This window comes from Bidens hawaiensis, unplaced genomic scaffold (assembly GCF_021521415.1).
Source record: "Bidens hawaiensis isolate Kalapana, Puna unplaced genomic scaffold, B.hawaiensis_p1.1 tig00010199_1, whole genome shotgun sequence".
Lineage (NCBI taxonomy): Eukaryota > Viridiplantae > Streptophyta > Magnoliopsida > Asterales > Asteraceae > Bidens > Bidens hawaiensis.
In genome coordinates, this window is record NW_027491774.1 from 237,092 (window position 1) to 255,550 (window position 18,459).

The window sequence follows — 18,459 nt, forward strand, 5'->3', positions numbered from 1 at the left end:
ATTTAGTGACGTGACCGATGATACTGACCCCGAATTTACGTCAGTTAGCCATCATATTTTGTGTTCTTTTAACCGTTGATGCTTGATACCGATCAAATTCGAGTCGGTTTGCCACCACAACGTGCGTCTTTTATTTTATGTTAATTTGTTATATATGGGCGTTGGCGAATCTATTTTTTGGTTTAGTTTCGGTGTCGTAACTAAATACCGACAAAATTCGCGTCGACTCGCAGCCGCACCGTGGCGGCTTTATCAACCGGCAACACGCCGTTTTAAAAGTGTTCTTTTTCCATAAGTATACAAGTGAAAATTCTATATTGAGTATTTACTTTTTTGAGTTTATTTTCATTACCGTAACGAATCTAAGCAATACCAACCAAATTCGCGTCGAAACACCACTGCAACGCGACGGGTTTTGTTACCTAGTTAACATGTAAAAGATAAAAGAGTGTCGGGTTAAATGTCTCTTTTTTTCATGTAAGCTATCAAACCATGATATCATGTTTGGGTTCATGTATCAAACATTGTTTTCGGGTTTGATACGCCAACATGCCCATTTAACACCATTTTTCTATAAAGTTATTTGAATTAAAATGATTACTTGGTTTTGTTTAGCTTCTATAGTTTTGGCAATAACTTACAACATGAACTACTTTGGAGATGTAATAACTAATAAACATTTAAATGAAAGAAAATAAAAAAATAACACAAAAACAAATAACTACATGTCTACAAAGATAGCCATAGTCCACTTGGTTTGTAGAAAAGCATACCAAATAGAACAACATACAACATATCACTCATACTACTTGATACAGTGCCAAGTCAAAAACCATGAACCAATCTTATGGAAGTTGATATATACATGTCACAAGGCAATAAGTCTATTTGTCTTGTATGATTCATATCCAACAAAACTTGTGGTTAAAAGTTAAAAAACTTCATCTTTATAATTACCAATCTAACCACCCTGAGAAGCTATCTTCATCACATGGAAAATACAAGTCCTGCATTCACATATATTAATGAAGCAATTGCATTAGCTTTCAAGGATCAACAATAATTCAAGTTTTCCCGCGCTATTTTACGAAAATCATCATCATCATCATCATCGTACTCAGTATATCCCACCAATAACAAAACTATGGTAGGGTCTGAAGAGGGTAAGATGTAGACAACCTTACCTCTACCCCGTAGGAATAGAGAGGCTGCTTCCGGTGAGACCCCCGGCTCGATAGTAGTTTTGAATCAAGCCTTGGACATAAGACACATAACACTCAACCATCGGGACATCGGCTAATTGGCGCATGTACCCTTGTCTTTCGGCTATCAACGCCACCACATGATGCCTGATTAACCTTCCGCCACTTTTAACGTTATTTTCACAAGATTAGTAAAATAACGTCAAAATTAGCGCAATTTCACTTTTGCCTACCCGAGAGTTCACACAGATCTTATTTTACGAAAATAAGATAGAATATTAGTGAAAGGCTAAACGTACCGCAAGGTTGACATAAGACGGACTACCCAAGTCCAAATTCTCAAGATAGTCTGTAGCGGCTCCTGCAACATTGTTGGTACACAATTTCGAACCGGATGGATCATCCACATTGTCTTCCCTAGAGAACGATTTAGAATCATCCCCGCCAGCCGGTATGTTTAGTTCATCCTTAAGTTTTCATATGCAAAAGAAATATAGTCAGTACCATATAACAACAGGACCAGGTAAATTACAGCTACAGCTTTTGCTGGACAAGTGGATTAACTGTAAAAATATCCGGTTACCAACCTGTGCTGGTGACTCAACAACATTATCGACAACATTATCACATGCAACATCTTCATATAAAGGAGTCTTTTCCGGCCCAAGCGGATCACAAGCGTTGATCATTGGAGTTCTAGGATCCAAATCTTGATCGTCTACAACACGAACATTAATATTCTCATGAGTCTCCTTTTGTACCTGATAATATACCTTAGCAACCACATATTCATCATCCTTTTCATCTTCATTGGTTCCTAGATGATATTGATGCATAATCCAGTTCGTTTTACACGGTTTCGATCCGCCAACAACAGTCCCATAAAGAACCAGTATCTTTTTGCATCCAACTTGAACTCCATTCTTGAATATAGCCTTAGTCTTACCGGTCTTATGCCAACGAACATTGTTTTCTAAGCTAGATATGTCACAGATTTTCCTACGCTTTTGATGGCCTTTCGCGTACGCATTTGTGGTACGATAGAATAAATGAAATGTGATTCCATCTTTTCTCGCGCCTGCAAAATCACAAGATCGAATATACTTGTCAACGATTACTTATTTGATATGTTTTGGATGACAAGTTAACCTTTTTAACAAAAGGTATATTGGTTTTTATTAATCCTAACTATTGTCTTGTGGTCATTGCTGGTCCCAAATAACAAATTGGCTACTGACGGTCCCAACTTTTAACGTATTTGTTCATAACGGTCTGCGACTAACAGAATCCTAACGTCGTTAGTTTCAGGTCGCCGGAAAAAACGTTTTTGGCCCAAAAAGACAATTTTTTTGCCGTAAAACACCACTTGAACACCGCCGCCACCACCAATTGACTCACCCGCCAACCAACCACCACCACTTGAGCACCATCAACCGATTCCAACGATGGTTCTTGGGTTCCGACGACCTCAATAATTGGGACTTTTACTAGAAAAAGGTTCCTAACGGTCCGATACAAAGTTACCAAGATGTTTGGGACGAAAATGTTGATTTTTCCGACAAAAGAATTAACTTTTCCGAGCAAAAACGTTTTTCCAGCGACCTGAAACTAACGGCGTTAGGATTCTGTTAGTTGCGGGCCACTAGGAACAAATGCGTTAAAAGTTGGGACCGTCAGTGGCCAATTCGTTAGTTGGGACCGGCAGTGTCCACAAGACAATAGTTAAGATTAATAAAAACCAATATATCTTAACAAAAAGGTTATTTTAAACAAATGTAATGCTATATAAGTTATAAATGGTAAAGATGTGACATGAACATAAACTACTAACCAGGAAGATGTTCAGGATGCTTGTAACATATTCCTTGCTCAGCGTCGATTGTAGGGATGAAAACGTCGATATGCTCATGTGGCCTTTCGTTCCCGACTCCACATTTTGCTGCTAAGTAATCCAACAGCTCAATATCACTTGGATCAAATTTCACTCCACTGGGGAGTCCAGGCCACTCCGTCAAACATAAATATAAATTCTTAGTGTTACATACTTAAATAAGTATTATATTTACAAGTCTAAAGTAGGGCTCGGCCTCGTGATGCTCGAAGTTAAATGAGCCAGCTCAGCCTCGCTTGTTTAACTTAATGAACATAAATGTTGAGCTCGAGTTTAGCTTGTATAAAGCTCGATCCAGCTTATGTGTTTTTAAATTCTATAATAATATATTTTTTCCACATTTTGTTATATACAAAAAAAATTGCATTATGTAATCTAGAAACTACATAAATTACAAATTTACAAATATTAAAATTTGGGTTAAAACTTAGTTTTAATTTAAACAAACCAAATGAGCTGGCAAACGAGCGAGCTATTGGCTCAGGCTCAGCTCGGCTTGTTTACCGAAATAGTCAATTTCAAGCGAGTTTTTTGAAAAGCCGTAATTAAAAGCCGCAAGCTTTTTAAACTCATCATCATTATCATCGTACTCAGTATATCCCACCAATAGCAAAGCTATGGTAGGGTCTGAGGAGAGTAAGATGTAGACAGCCTTACCTCTACCCCATAGGGATAGAGAGGCTGCTTCCGGTGAGACCCCCGGCTCGATAGTAGTTTTGCATCAAGCCTTGGACATAAAGCACATAGCACTCAATCATCGGGATACCGGCTGATTGGTGCATGTACCCTCGTCTTTCGGCTATCAGCGCCACCACATGATGCCTGATTAACCTTCCGCCACTTTTAGCGTTATTTTCACGAGATTAGTAAAATAACGTCAAAATTAGTGCAATTTCACTTTTGCACACCCAAGGGTTTACACATATATACATAATATGCGCGCACCTCAAGCAAGCTTTTTAAACTAATTCCTTTAATTAACACCAATAATGAACTTAAATTTGACATCTTACATTACATATATCTATTCTGTAATTGCATTGTGGGCATTCCCAGTAATTTGCTCCATTGTCCTTAATGTCTTCATGTACATAAGGAAGACCACATGTCTTTATTCTCTTCGCCAATGTTCTACCATCAACTACCCAAAACCTGCAATAACATTTAGGTGTCAAGAGTTAATAATAAAATTATTGACTATCATTGAAGAAATATGACATATATAACACAACTACAAATATTTCTAATTTTGTATTAAAAAAACAAGAATGGGTTAACATTTAGCTATAGTAGATCCTTTCAACTGAAATCACTAGTTATAACTTATAACTACTTTCTTGTTTAACACAAATCAAGTACACATAAATATCATATATATCATCAACATAAAGTTATAAAAACATGATAAAATGCAGTGGCGTCTCTGAGAATTCACGTGCATATATATGTCCTTAAGCCTTAATAAACAGCTTAATGAACTGAATAATGTAAGCTAATTATTTTTAAACGACAGTTACAATTATAGCAATAAACATAACAACGATCAAAAGCATGGTTTTATAACGAGTTTCTCGAGTATTCTAAAAAATATATATGTAATATCAGGATGTTTTTTAAATTGTGTGCCCTAGAAAAAAAAACATGCCCCGGCCAAGTGTCACATTTCCTACCCTCAAAGCCTCCCCTAATAAAATGGTTGCAAAAGTCACTATACAGTACTCGGCCTAGGCGGCGGGGAGTACTCAGGGATTACTCATTAGTCGTCGCCTTAGCGCGATTTTTGCACCCATATATAAACAATAAAAAAATCATGGTATTATAATGAGCTTTTCAAGTATTCTAAAAATTTATATATATGTAAATATCAGCGTATTTTAAAAAAAATGTGTGCCCTGGAAAATGCATGTCCCCCATTGCCCACCCTCAAAACCTCGCGGATAAAATGCTTGCAGAAGTCTCTAGGCGAAACCGAGACGGTCGAGTAAGCAGTTACAAACACTCGGGATTACTCGCCGAGTACTCGGCCTAGGTGGGAGTACCCATGGATTACTCTATGCCTTGGCGCGATTTTTGCACCCATATATGTAAAGAATAATTAAACAAAAAAGAGTGTATATATGATAACAAGCACTAACTTTGCCATTAATGGAAGATGAAATGAAGATTAATAATTCATTGAACAAGCGATGGATCATATAGCTTAAACCATGTTAACTTATCCACCTGGTTAAGTTATAAGTAAACCAGTGAGAGAGTAGTGTTAGTGTGTGTGAAACCTGATACTAGATAAAGAAAAAAACATATATTATGAATACGCGTTTTATAACAACGTTAACCGAGCCTCAGGTTCGGTAACTGTTGCGGAGATCGATGTCTGTCTAATGTTGTACGATGTGATCCGAGCCTAGATCCAAAGCTAGCTAATATTAATAAACTGGAAATACGGAGCCTGTGTAAGGCTTGCGCCCCAAGTAACTTACATCGCAAAATAAAACATTTGTCAAAATTAACCCCTCATCTTTATATAAATGATATTTTAGCACTCATATTTTTTTTAGTATTTCTTTTGTGATATTCTTTATGGAACAAAAGTATAGAGATTTTGTCATACTAATGTTATAAGGCGCGGGGTGGATTATGAAAATGAATGACTTAAGTTAATTCTTATGTAAGGTTGTCAGTTCGAAGACCAAGCTCACTCGGGTTTTCGTCTCACTGTATGTTATGCTAGAGAGTTTTATTATTATGGTGGTACAACGACTGCAAGTCGGTGGTGTGGTTTCCCAGAGGAACGTCCAAACCAAACTTTGAAGCCAGCATGGGCAGTGACGAAGCTTGGACTAACACACTGGGAGGGGGGGACTCAAAATGTATACAAAATTTCACAAACAATAGGGGTCGGGCTCAAATTTCGACCGAAAACGACTAAATTTACATTATTTCAAACGAAGAGTATATTTAAAGTAATTAAATAGTAATAAAACATATGTCATACATAGTCATAATTAGTTTGATTGAACTAATTAATAAATTTACATAGTAATAAATGCATTAATTGTTATATCATTTAACATAAAAATTTGTTAAATTGAAGAAATGGTAAATAAAATACTAGTTAATTAGGTGAAATATGTATAAATAAAAATTGATTAGTTGGCGTCTCATGTGAATGTCATATTTGAAGGCCATGTGTAAAACATGTTATGCTTTAATAGATTAGTTAGATTATAGTTAGATTATAATTGATACATAATATTTTATAAAATTTTGAAATATCGTTACGACGTGCATATTTTTACCTATAAATTTCATTTTAAACTGAGTAAGGTGAAACATCTTAAAATACTATTTTTTTGGCATTGGCTTTTTCACTAAGTAAGAGTTTGATGAAAAATTCATAATTATAAAAGTATTTTCAGTGAAAAAAAGTATAGAGTTTATAAAAATTTCGTCTTTTAATGACCAATCCATAAAAGATAAGATATTTTAGCTCACATGAGCCTAGCTAGGTCAAGCTAACTTGAATCACCGTGTCGTATTAATACAATGGAGCTATAAAAACTCGATGCTAATGACTGTTTAACATTCGTTACAAACTGTTACGATTGAACCCTCCTACAATTGGCAATTACAAAACAAACCCAAACTATATTAGAATAACATTTGACAACTTTAGTTCTACATTATTACTTATTTAAAATTATGGTGGTTGGATTGCTTATGAGATCCAAAACAGAAGGTGACTAGGTGAGTTTGGTGCTAACCATCTATAGAGTTATGCAAAAGAAGGAAGTGTTAGCTTTGATGCGAGTCAGCTTGCATCGGCTTAAAATACATCACCTAGCTGAAAATTGGAGCCTCAACATTACATGTGTACAACAGTGTATCCGTGCATGTGGATGAGTGACAATGTTAAGCAACAAAGGGGTGAATGAGACGCGATAAAAATAGTGAGAAATGAGAAGAAAGTAGCAACACTAAAAGCATCCACAACAACAAACATTTACAAACCGCCACATCAGCACCACGTCAAATTCCAAACTTTTTTTCAAAAACCCACACTTTCTTTCACAACACCAAACCTCCACAAATTCTATTAAAAAATTATTATATTTGCATATAATATATATATATATATGTGAGTTGGGGACCCACAAACCAAGTCCTTTGTAGGTTCTTAGACACAGACTTGAAGGACAAACTTGGAGGAAAAACTGGAGCCACAATGCTTGGAATTAAAATGTTGAAGTTTGTGGATTGCCACATCAGACGGACCACACCCACAACCATTGTGTTTTGGGTGCTCTAACTAGGCTAAAAATATATATAGAATTATTATAAATTTAAACTAATCATGTGAGCAAATGAGTTAGCCTACCGCGTTTCGAGCTTATTTTGAAATTTAAACGAGTTAGGCTTTGCTTAGTTCGAAATTTAAATGTTTGTCCGAATGAATTTTAAGTAGTAAGCTATTGCAAGTTGCAACTCTATTATTGATAACATCATCAACTTTGTTGCTTGTCACGTATAGGAATATAGAAACCATAATATATTCACTTATTTATTTATTTATTACGAAACATACCAAAGTCAATATTGACTTTATAAGTAGTATATTAAACTATGAAAACATTATAATTCGTAATAACTTTTCAAATATTGCATACAAATTAAAATAGTTTGTGATTTTTTGACTAGTAGTATATCAAGTTATCAACTATGTATATATTATAATTTTTTTAGCTGCCTTTGCAACCACCTTCAATACACGATACCCGGGTGGGTCTTTCTAAAACAGATTGTCAATCTTCCATACTGATTTTAACGTTTTAGACTTAACACACCTATAAACATTATGAATGAGGAAACTCTCAAATTTCGAACCTAATTATAATTATATGAGATCTTAATATCTCGTGCAATTGAGCCAGAAGGCCAATTGCATACATTATAGTTCTTCAAATAGTTTTTAGATATTTATGATTTTTCGTTTGAATGCCCTTGTTCTTGAGATCATAGAAAGGTCATCTGACAAGTTATTTGACATTAAGAACTGCCCGTGGTCCAACCTTGTGTCATATACCATCCAAGTGGACCAAGGGTTTGACTAATTGACTAGAAACAAATTCTAACATAAAATAATTTTTTTTTCAACGAACAACTAACTAACGCCGGGTACTTCGTACGTGGCCCCCATTGGCTAAAGGTAACCCGAGCCGGCGACTATTCCGGACAGACGGAGCCCCTAGCGGTCCATATATTGAGGGATTCACCGGATAAAGCCCGACCCCCACGCCCGCCAAATGGCACGACAGCGAGGAGCCGGTAAAACCGGGGTGAGATCAGGACTCGAACCCTGGCAAGCCAGGGTCATCCCTCATATCTTCCATATAAATTGGTGATAGTCAGGTACAAACCCCATACCTCTCACTAGTAAAGTGAGTACTCGAGAATCATGTCAAGTACTTAGACTCAGACATGACACACTTATTCGTAGTTTGATACAAACATAACTCATTTAATCTGAAAATAATATATTAGTACTCTAAAGTAACTAATTTACAACTAAAACATAAATGTACATAAAACGTGTTTAAACTTTAAACTATAAAAAAATTTACATAAAAAGTTGTGAAATGCCAAAAACGTAACATTTCATTTTGAACTATCTAGTGATAAATTGTAGTTCGAGTCTAATCAAAACCACACTTTCATAAACATGTATAGTCATCTGACCGTTAAAAATTGAAGAAATCATACTTTCAAAAAAAATATATATATAAGACTGGTAAAAGGACTATTTAATATATGATTTTCAAAAAGAAAAGTAAAGATTTATACATTATAACTTAATTAATAAAAAGGAGCCAATAAAAGAGCCTTTGGATGCACATTATTTTTTACAACTACACCATCACATCAAGCTACATACTTTTAAACAAATTCAAACTCAAATGAATAACAACAATAACAACACTCAATTCATCTCTCTCCATCAAAATCTAAACCACCATTTCTTACCACTTTTATTTTGTGATCACCAACACCGCGAAAAGCACGAAAACGGACCTCCAGGTCGGTTTTCCATGGGCATTTTTGGCGTTTCGTCTCTATCTTCAATCAACGTGCTTGTGCCAGGAGACGGTGGTAAAAAAACAGCATTTTGGGGATCAAAAATCCGAGGTGGGATGGATGTGGGAGAAGACGCGTTAAGTGATAGATAATGAAGAAGCATTTGTATAATTTGAGTGAAATTTGGGCGCTCGTTTGGATCCTCTTGCCAACAAGAGGTCACAATTCGAGCCAAATCTTCCGGAAGGTCATCTGCGCTCGGTCTCACATTCTGTGAACCAAAACAAGATAATAATCATAATGATCATATCATTTATGAAGTTCATAAAGCTTTCCAATTTGCTTCATTTCATTACAAATATTTGACTTTATAAAGCACAAAAGTATGTTAATTCTAAAAACTACAAACAATGGAGTAACTCCGTAAAGTATGCTAATTTTTAGGGAAAATTCCCAAAATAGCGAATTTTGACCATCATTTTCCAACTTTACCCAAGGTTTTGAAAAAAAAATACCCAAAATAACCTTTTTTTTCCGTCGGATCCAATGGAATTTCATCAACCGCCCACGGAAAAACATTGACCTATAAAATCTCGCCACATGTTAACGTATTAACGGATCCGACGGAATTCGTTAAAGAACCGTCGGACATGAAAAAATATTTAATGGATCCGACGGAATTTGAGGGGTAGGAGATAAAAAATTCTGTCGGGTCCGATGGTTTTTTTAACGAATTCCGTCAGATCCATTAATACAATGAAACATGGCATGATTTAACAGGTCAACGAGTTCTTTAACGAATTCCGTCAGATCCATTAAAAATTCCGTCGGACGACGTTTTTAGAGTGGCTATTTTGCGGTTTTTTTTTTTCAAAATCATGGCAAAAGTTGGAAAATGACGGTCAAAATTGGCTATTTGGGGATTTTCCGTAATTTTTAATGCAAATAACTATTTCAAAAAGAAGGTTGGTTGTATTGTAGCACAAGAGGGCCCTATGTGAGCAGTAAAAGTTGACCCACATTATTGACTTATTCAATGATGTTATTGGCCCATATACATATGATCATCATCATGAAAGGTAGTTATAAATTATAATCAACTGAAATGTTCTCTGAACCCATATTCAACCTTTTTTGAACAAATATCTTCTAAATTAATAATTAATTATGATTGAGTGAGTTTCAAGATTTGAAATTTGAGTGGCTTGCTTGCTTATATTCCACCTATCAATGAGTAACAAAATCTTGTTTTAGTTGGAGTTGGTTTCGAATTTTCGATTACAATTTCTTCGTGTTTTTTCGTAAATAATCAATATTGAGTTGACCCAGTTTGACCCGGCCTGTTTTAACCCGTTAAAAATCTCGAGCCCACGCATACCTTGAAAGCAGCTGCATATGCAGCCTGCAGGTTTGACATGCCCTCAAATGGTAACTTGTTGTGTATAAGCTCCCATAATACGATTGCGAAACTGTACGCGTCTACTTTGTGGTTATAATGCTTCTTTTCACCCTGCCTCAGTGTAACTGTGCTGTAAAGCTGCATAAAAGACCATTACTTTTTTTAGTATTCATTGCAGAATTTCAACTTATTTTACATAAAAATGCGTTTGATTTGGGTTATAATTTTTTTTATTTTTAAAGTAGCTAAAAATGATGGTATATTGTTTTATCCAAAAAGAAGGTATTTTTTTTTAAAAGATGGTTTTTTTTACATGTATATTGTTTTATCAAATGTATATTTTTTTTTAAAAAAGTAGCTAAAAATGATGGTATATTGTTTTATCAAATGAGTTAAACATGTTGACAATCAACCCAAATGTATCTAAATTCTTGCATATTGTTTTAACCAAAAAGATAGGATTTTTTTTAAAATGTAGCTTCAAATGGAATAAATAATGTTACTTAATTATAGATTAAAAATTATAAATTATAATAAATAGTATTATCCACATATTTAGCAAATGTATAATAACAAACTAATTATCAGTTAGCAAAAAGATTTAGGCCCAAATTCATTATTTTGGGCCAATATTTTCCAGCCCAAACAAATTCAAATGGTAAAACAAAATAAAAAACCATCCGAAAACCAAAACCGGACACTTTTCAAAAACTCAAAAACCGACTTTTCGGTTTTCGCCTTTCGGTTTTAGCCCAAAACCGACGGCCCGTTTTGACCCAATCTTATTTTGACATGTTAACCGTGTGTACTACTACTAGTTACCTCGGGAGCCATCCAGCGGTAAGTTCCGGTTTCTGCAGTCATCATCTCGGTCAACGATTCTTCTCTCGCCAAACCGAAATCAGCAAGTTTAACCGATTTATGATCAGCTGTAAGCAGCAAGTTTTCTGAAAACATAAACATAAATAACCATAAGTTTCCAATGATCAATTACATATTTAAAAAATAGTAAATTTACCCGGTTTTAAGTCTCGGTGGATAATCCCATGCGCGTGCAAACACTCCATTGCACGCGCAATATCAAGCGCAAACCCTATCGCGACATGTGTATCCAATCCGTTCGGTCTCATATTCACCAAATATTTCCTTAAAGTCCCACCGGTTAAAAGCTCGGTTACTATAACCATCACAGGGTCCTTGCAAGCTCCAATAAACTGATAAAAAAATTCAAAAATTATTCAAATTTGATGATAAAATATGTTAAAAAAACAACCTTTACTAAATTCTTATGCTGCACTTTAGACAACATTGCAACTTCTCTCGCAAACCGGCTTTCAATCTTCGCTTTCTCTTCAACCGTATCGCCTTTATTCACAAGCTTAATCGCAACAATCTTATTTTTATACCTAAATCAATAACAACATCATTGAGGACTTTCATCAAACACCTTATATGCACAATCCTAAAACTACAATCAACTTACTTTCCCTCATAAACTTTAGCATGTGCACCCTCACCGATTTTCGGGCCGACGAATAAAACCTTAGGATCAATCAACCACTTAGTTTCTAAACTAAACTCACCTGAAAAAAACTCATTTCTAGATCCCATTTTCTCTGAGGACTTTTATCAAACACCTTATATGCACTATCTTAAACAACACATTTTGAACTCAAAAACCCATAATTAAAGAAGCTAACTTGAGCAATAATATTAATAATAATAAAGACCCATACATCAAGATTTGATATACAAGCAATTAAAAAGCTTTAAAAAGCTGCAATTAGATTGCTTATGTTAAGGAGACAAAAGGATAAAACATCCATGTTCATCAAGACAAGAAATGAACACCACAATATTAATATAAACTTAAAGACATGTTGTTATTATTATTATTATTATTATTATTATTATTACATAAGGGTGGTAATAAGATTGATGGGTTGTTGAAAAGATTTAATATTGTGGAGAATTTGATGGGGTTTTGATGGAGGGTTGATGCAGCATTTTATAGTTGGACTATCATCCTCAAATATTACTTTTTAATTTAAATGTTTTATTATTATTATTATTATTATTTTATTATATGAATTTTAGGACAAGGTTGATGTACTTTGTATTTTAATAATATTTAAAAAAATGTTAAATAATATGTGTGTTTGAAGTAATTTTGAAAGTTAATAAAAGTTTAATAAATTTAATTAATATTACAAATTTACAATTATTTTAGAGGTAATAAATTGTTGAAATTATCTTAAAGAGTGAACTGTGATTTTGTTCATGTGGCTTGTTCAAATCTGCGATTTTATTTCCTTTGATTTATTCAAATATGTGTACTAGTTACCTTACGTGAGGGGACTTGCGAATTAAGACTCAGTTTATTTGAGGAAAAAAAGGACAAAATTGTCCCTTACGTGAGGGGCACACTGATGAGTTTAACGACCAGACTTAACAGGGTTAATGATATTGGATATAATTGCAAGTGAAATGAAACGATAGACAAAAATCGCAAGTTTAAAACTATTTGACTAAAACTACGTATTTGGACAAACCGCAAAGACGAAATCAACACTTTACTCTATCTTAAGCAATGTATGTTGAATTATCAGAAAAATAAGTCTTAAAAAATATTTAGCCTTTATATCCTACTAACATTGGTTTACATGTAAATTAACAATGGTAAAATAATGTTAAATCTTTTGTATAAATTCATGTGTAAAATAGATATTGATTAAAATGGGAAACAACTGTTATAGTTTAATTTATATAGTTCGGTTTGTGTTATATATAAAAGAATTTATGGAATTAAAAAAAATTATGAGTTATTGATCTAGTGGTATGGTCACTATAATGTCTTTACCTATGAACATGAGAGTTTAGTTCAAATCCTTATAAGTACGAGATAAATATGAAATTTTGCTTTTAAACAAAATTATATTTGAATTTACATTGGGTTTCAATCATATATAAATATAAAAATAACTATAATAGTCAAGTTTATTATAATAGTTCACGTATGATATGGGTCAATGTTAGTTTCAACCAAATACCAAATGTAAAAGTCATATAATAATAAAATAATTAAGTTTACTTTGTGTTCAATATTTTATGTCTCCGTGGGTTACACCCTATCGTGTTATATACAAACGAATGGTTAAACGTTTATAAAGTATTTATAAACAGCAACAACATAGTAACAAAAATTTACTTATTTATATAGCTTTTTGAAACTTTTATATGTATTTGTGGCTTTATATATTCATGTGCTATGACTTTTTTTATAAGAGGTCGTGAGTTTAAGTCTCGTTTGTGAGTTTTTTCCTTGATAATTGGGTATGTAATCCCGAATGTCCGTCCTTTGTTAAGAAAATATAAATAAAATAAAATGAGGGTTTCATAATCTTTCTAGAACACACAATTAAAATTTGTACAAGAGTAACTGTTTTTGTTTATGTGGTTTGTCCAAATCTACGATTTTAGTCTAATAAATTCAAATATGTGATTTTCGTCTATGTGGTTTCATTTCACTTGTAACTGAATCCGACCTCACTAACTCCGTTAAGTCTGGTCGTTAAACTCATCAACGTATCCCTCACGTGAGGGGCATTTTTGTCCTCTTTCCACCCAAATAAGGCCAAAGCCTAATTTACAAGCCATCCCATGTGAGGGGCTGAGGTGTATTTAGGGGGAAGACAAAATTGCCCTCACGTGAGTGACACGTTGATTGGTTTAACAATCATACTTAGCAAGGTTAGTGAGGTATGGCTTAATTACAAATAAAATAAAACCACAGAAACAAAAATCACATATTTAAAACTACCGAACAAAAATCACATATTTAGACAAACTATCCCAAATAAAAAAGGAAAATTCCCAAAATAAGAGAGAGAAAAAAAAATGATCCGAAAGAATCCAAATTCTTAAAATAACCTATGAAATTTGTATTGAGCCGACACATTGGTAATATAACCGACAATATTGATTAACCATTAAATGCTGACACGTGGCAAGAATCTGACAAATCTGTCCATATTTTTGAAAATCTTGGGGTTTTCGTCCAAATATGTTCTTTAAATCTTTTTGTAAAAAGTAGTCTCTCCGGACGGTTTTTTTATGTTTCTTACCTGGTCCGTTTAAATTATTATAAATTCCCAACTTTTTCTTCATCTTCATCTTCTTCATCTTTATCTTCCATCTTCATCTTCATCTTCTTTCATTGAAACAAACTACAATATTATCAAATTTTATTGTAGGTTTCAGGTCTAATAACGGACCGTAGGGGTTTTTAGGTTGGTTTGGAGCTATAAACGGGTGATGCATGTGCGGTGGAAAGTGGTGGTTCCGAGTGATGGTTCAAGTGACGAAATTCTTGTTCCAGTGGGTTTGTTAATTTTTGTTCCGGTGGAAAGTGGTGGTTCCGAATTCTTGTTCTTACTTGAGTGGTGGAGTTAATTTGTTGATTATAAAAGAACAATGGTTTATTGTTATATGGAATATGAATATGAAGATGAAGAAGATGAAGATGAAGATGAAGAAAAAGTTAGGAATAATAATAATTTGAGCGGAACATATAGGAAACATAAAAAAACCGTCTGGAGAGACTGTTTTTTACAAAATGCTTTAAATTATAAATATGGATGAAAACCCCAAGATTTTTAAAAATCTCGTCGGAAATGTCAGAAACTTTCCAAGTGTCAAGTTTTAATTGGTTGGAAAATCATGTCGGTTATATTACCAATGTGTCGGCTCAGTACAAATTTATGGATTATTTTTGGAATTTGGATTCTTTTTTAATTATTTTTTTTCTCTCCCCTATTTTAGGTTATTTTGGGAATTTAACGCAATTCGTGCTTTGGTCAATTCTAAGGGGGTGTTTGTTTTTTCTTCAAACATCTTCAAGGGAGCTAATGTCTGCACGCGCGCAGACATTACCCTTGAAGACTGTTTGTTTTTTTTCTTAAAACAGATCTTAAGTTATCTTCTTTCATCTTAAAAGAAAAGCAAAGAAATCTTGCTTAAAACATCTTCGCAAAAAAATCATACTCTTATCCCTTTGAAGCCACCCTCTCATCCACTCCTCCCACCACCGTCCGCCACCACCACCCACCGTACGCCACCACCACCATCCCCCACTGCCACCGTCCACCACCATCCACCGCCACTACCCACCGTCCGCCGCCACTACCAGCATCCACCACCACTACCCATCGTCCGCCACCACCACCACCACCACCACCATCCATCACAGCCACCGCCAATCACCACCGTCCACCACCCACCACAACCGTTCATCACCACCACCACCCACTGTCGGACGCCATCACCGTCAACTACCACCGTCCACCACCCACCAAAACCGTCCATTACCACCACCCACTGTCCACCACCACCATCCATCGCCACTACCCACCGTCCGCCGCCACAATTTTATTATTATATTTTCTATGTAACTTGAATAAATGACTTCTATCTTGTGAGATAAGTTTGACAGTTATGCAGACAGTATCAGCTTATAAAAACAAACAGTCTTATATTTTCAGCTTGCAGATCTTCAGACCACATCTTCAGTTGCAGACATGAAAACAGATGAAATCAGCTTGCAGACAGTTTATGTCTGCAAAAACAAACAGCACCTAAATGGCCCAAAAACAGTGTCCAGTTCCAAACATCACCCAATTTTTGCCATCTGTCACTAATTCGTATATAGATCTTTAAAGCATAAAACCTAGGGAACATATCCTATAGCCGACAACTAGTGTCCTCCATCTCAAAAGTCTTGTTTGTCTCCCGGTTTTCTGACTATTCAATTCAGTATTTGGGTACGGTATATGGTATATTGTCGGTATTTCATTTTTAAATATCGATTAATATATGTAGAGTTTTTTTTAAATATAAGGTACCGGTAACTGTATATTTCTTTCTTATTTTTCTATAAAAATTGGGACGGTTTTTTGGGGCATTTTGTAAGTTTTGGTATAATGGTTTCTTGATTACGAATAAATTTGATACGATTTTTGTTTCTCGATTAACCAAGCTTACAAATTAATTTGATAAAAACCCAAATTAGGTATTGTTCTGGAATACTGGTATCGTATTGGTACCAAGCCAATACATTCAGTATAATATGTGACACCTGATCTTGTTTAAATTCGGTATCTGTATATTCGATGTCGGTACCGATCTCATTCTTGATTAGGAACATGTACGTATTAAAAGCATGCGTGTTTTTATCTCTACAAGGTAAAATGATAAACCATCTAAACAAGGATTACGGGTTGATTATATGATAAATTAAGGGTTGATATATGATAATGATTTCTATGAAATTGATTCTTGAGAATTATAATAGATGAAGAAATTAAGGGTTGAAATTGATTTCTATTTTTTTTTGAACGCTAATAAACATTGAATGACTATCCTAATAGCAAAAGGCCACCGCCAGCTGGCTTAACCCTGCCGTACGGAGCTCTTAAGCACCTTCAAATTATCTTCAATTTCGGAAAAAAAACTCACCGCTCGAAGGCCCACAAATGGTAAAACCCGGATGCCCTCAGGATTGAACTCGAGAACACAAAGATCCAAGTATTTCTTCATTGAGCCACTCATGTCGCCCAAAAGTGTTGTAAGAGATGATTGAATTTGGGTCTTTATTGAATAACCCAAGATTCCTATCACTACGCCGCATTGAAAAGTACATGAAGAAATATAAATAAAGGGTTATAGGATTTTGTTCAACTAATAACAACACGGGTCTTGCTAACCATATCCCACACCACTCAAACCGTCGCTTATAGTTCTATCCGCGGCATATAAGAATATTTTCTAAAAAGGTTTTTTTTTGTCTTTTTGTGTTAAATTTATTTTACTTTTAATTTAATTTTATTTATTTTATTTATTGTTTTTCTTTTTGTTGTTTTATTAAAAATAGATTTTGTTTTATTTTCTTTATCAACAATTACAAAAATTATAACGAAACAATGTAAATAAACGATATATACATACGAGTGTGTACAAATAATAATAAAAATCTATCTTAATGGCAGTGTCATGAATGGCATCGTTGTCGTCGTGCTATCAAACCTACATCTGAATCCCGGTCTATCGTCGTCCTCGCGGCCACGCCTGACGCCCGATGTGCTCGCTTAATGGTCAGAACGTGATGGTGGTTCGTAAATCCTAAGATTTAATTATCTTTCGTTAATACGCTAATGACGTTGTCATTTATATATATACTAGCTTTAGAACCCGTGTAATACACGGGATGATCCAAATAATAAAAATATAATAAATTTAAGCAATAAGTATATAATGTGCTATATGTGAAAAAATGAATTAGATATCACTTTAAAATACGATTCACTTTGTTAAGATGCTCTCCATCCGAACTCGGTAACATAGCTTACATTTTCGTTTATGATATTTCACATCAGTTATTTTATACTTTCAATACATGAAACACTGTAAATCTAGCAGAAGACAACTACGGAAATAGAGATTCATTACCTGGAGATGTTTAATCGAGACAGAGAGAAAAAAGAAAGAAAAATCAATCGGTACATCATTGAGGATACCGATTCAAGGAAGACGATTCTTAGAGATTAAAGTCAATCAGAATATTGATTAACTAGCTTTAAAGTTGTTATGTGCAATCGCTGATTAGAGAATTGGAATCCTTAGGAGCAGAGAACGGCGGGTTGAGTTGATTAATTGTTTTAACAGATTAAATAGGATCCGGCAACTAAATGAATACGGATACAAAACGGGTTAAGAACGGCGAGAGAACAAAAGTGATCCAATAAAATTTAGGCGTGACACGTGTCCCAGTTATTTTACTTTATTAGAATATGTAGATTTCTACATTTTGTTATTATTTGTACAAACTCGTTTTAATGGTG

At 34.4% G+C, this 18,459-nt stretch overlaps 2 protein-coding genes across 2 annotated transcripts; both read right to left on the reverse strand.

The window, feature by feature from the left end:
• Positions 1-953: 953 nt before the first annotated feature.
• On the reverse strand, positions 954-5,236 carry LOC143534556 (NAC domain-containing protein 73-like). Its single transcript, XM_077029018.1, has 6 exons — positions 5,229-5,236; positions 4,107-4,245; positions 3,034-3,208; positions 1,790-2,280; positions 1,502-1,669; positions 954-1,007 (listed from the first exon to the last, which is right to left on the reverse strand). Exons 1-6 carry the CDS (start codon positions 5,234-5,236, stop codon positions 954-956), a joined length of 1,035 nt encoding a protein of 344 aa, XP_076885133.1.
• Positions 5,237-9,040: 3,804 nt separating this feature from the next.
• LOC143534563 (serine/threonine-protein kinase STY13-like) lies at positions 9,041-12,417 on the reverse strand. Its single transcript, XM_077029025.1, has 6 exons — positions 12,048-12,417; positions 11,838-11,970; positions 11,583-11,778; positions 11,387-11,511; positions 10,544-10,702; positions 9,041-9,436 (listed from the first exon to the last, which is right to left on the reverse strand). The coding sequence occupies exons 1-6, from the start codon at positions 12,173-12,175 to the stop codon at positions 9,131-9,133; spliced, it is 1,047 nt and encodes a 348-aa protein (XP_076885140.1). The 5' UTR covers positions 12,176-12,417; the 3' UTR covers positions 9,041-9,130.
• Between the last annotated feature and the right edge of the window lie 6,042 nt (positions 12,418-18,459).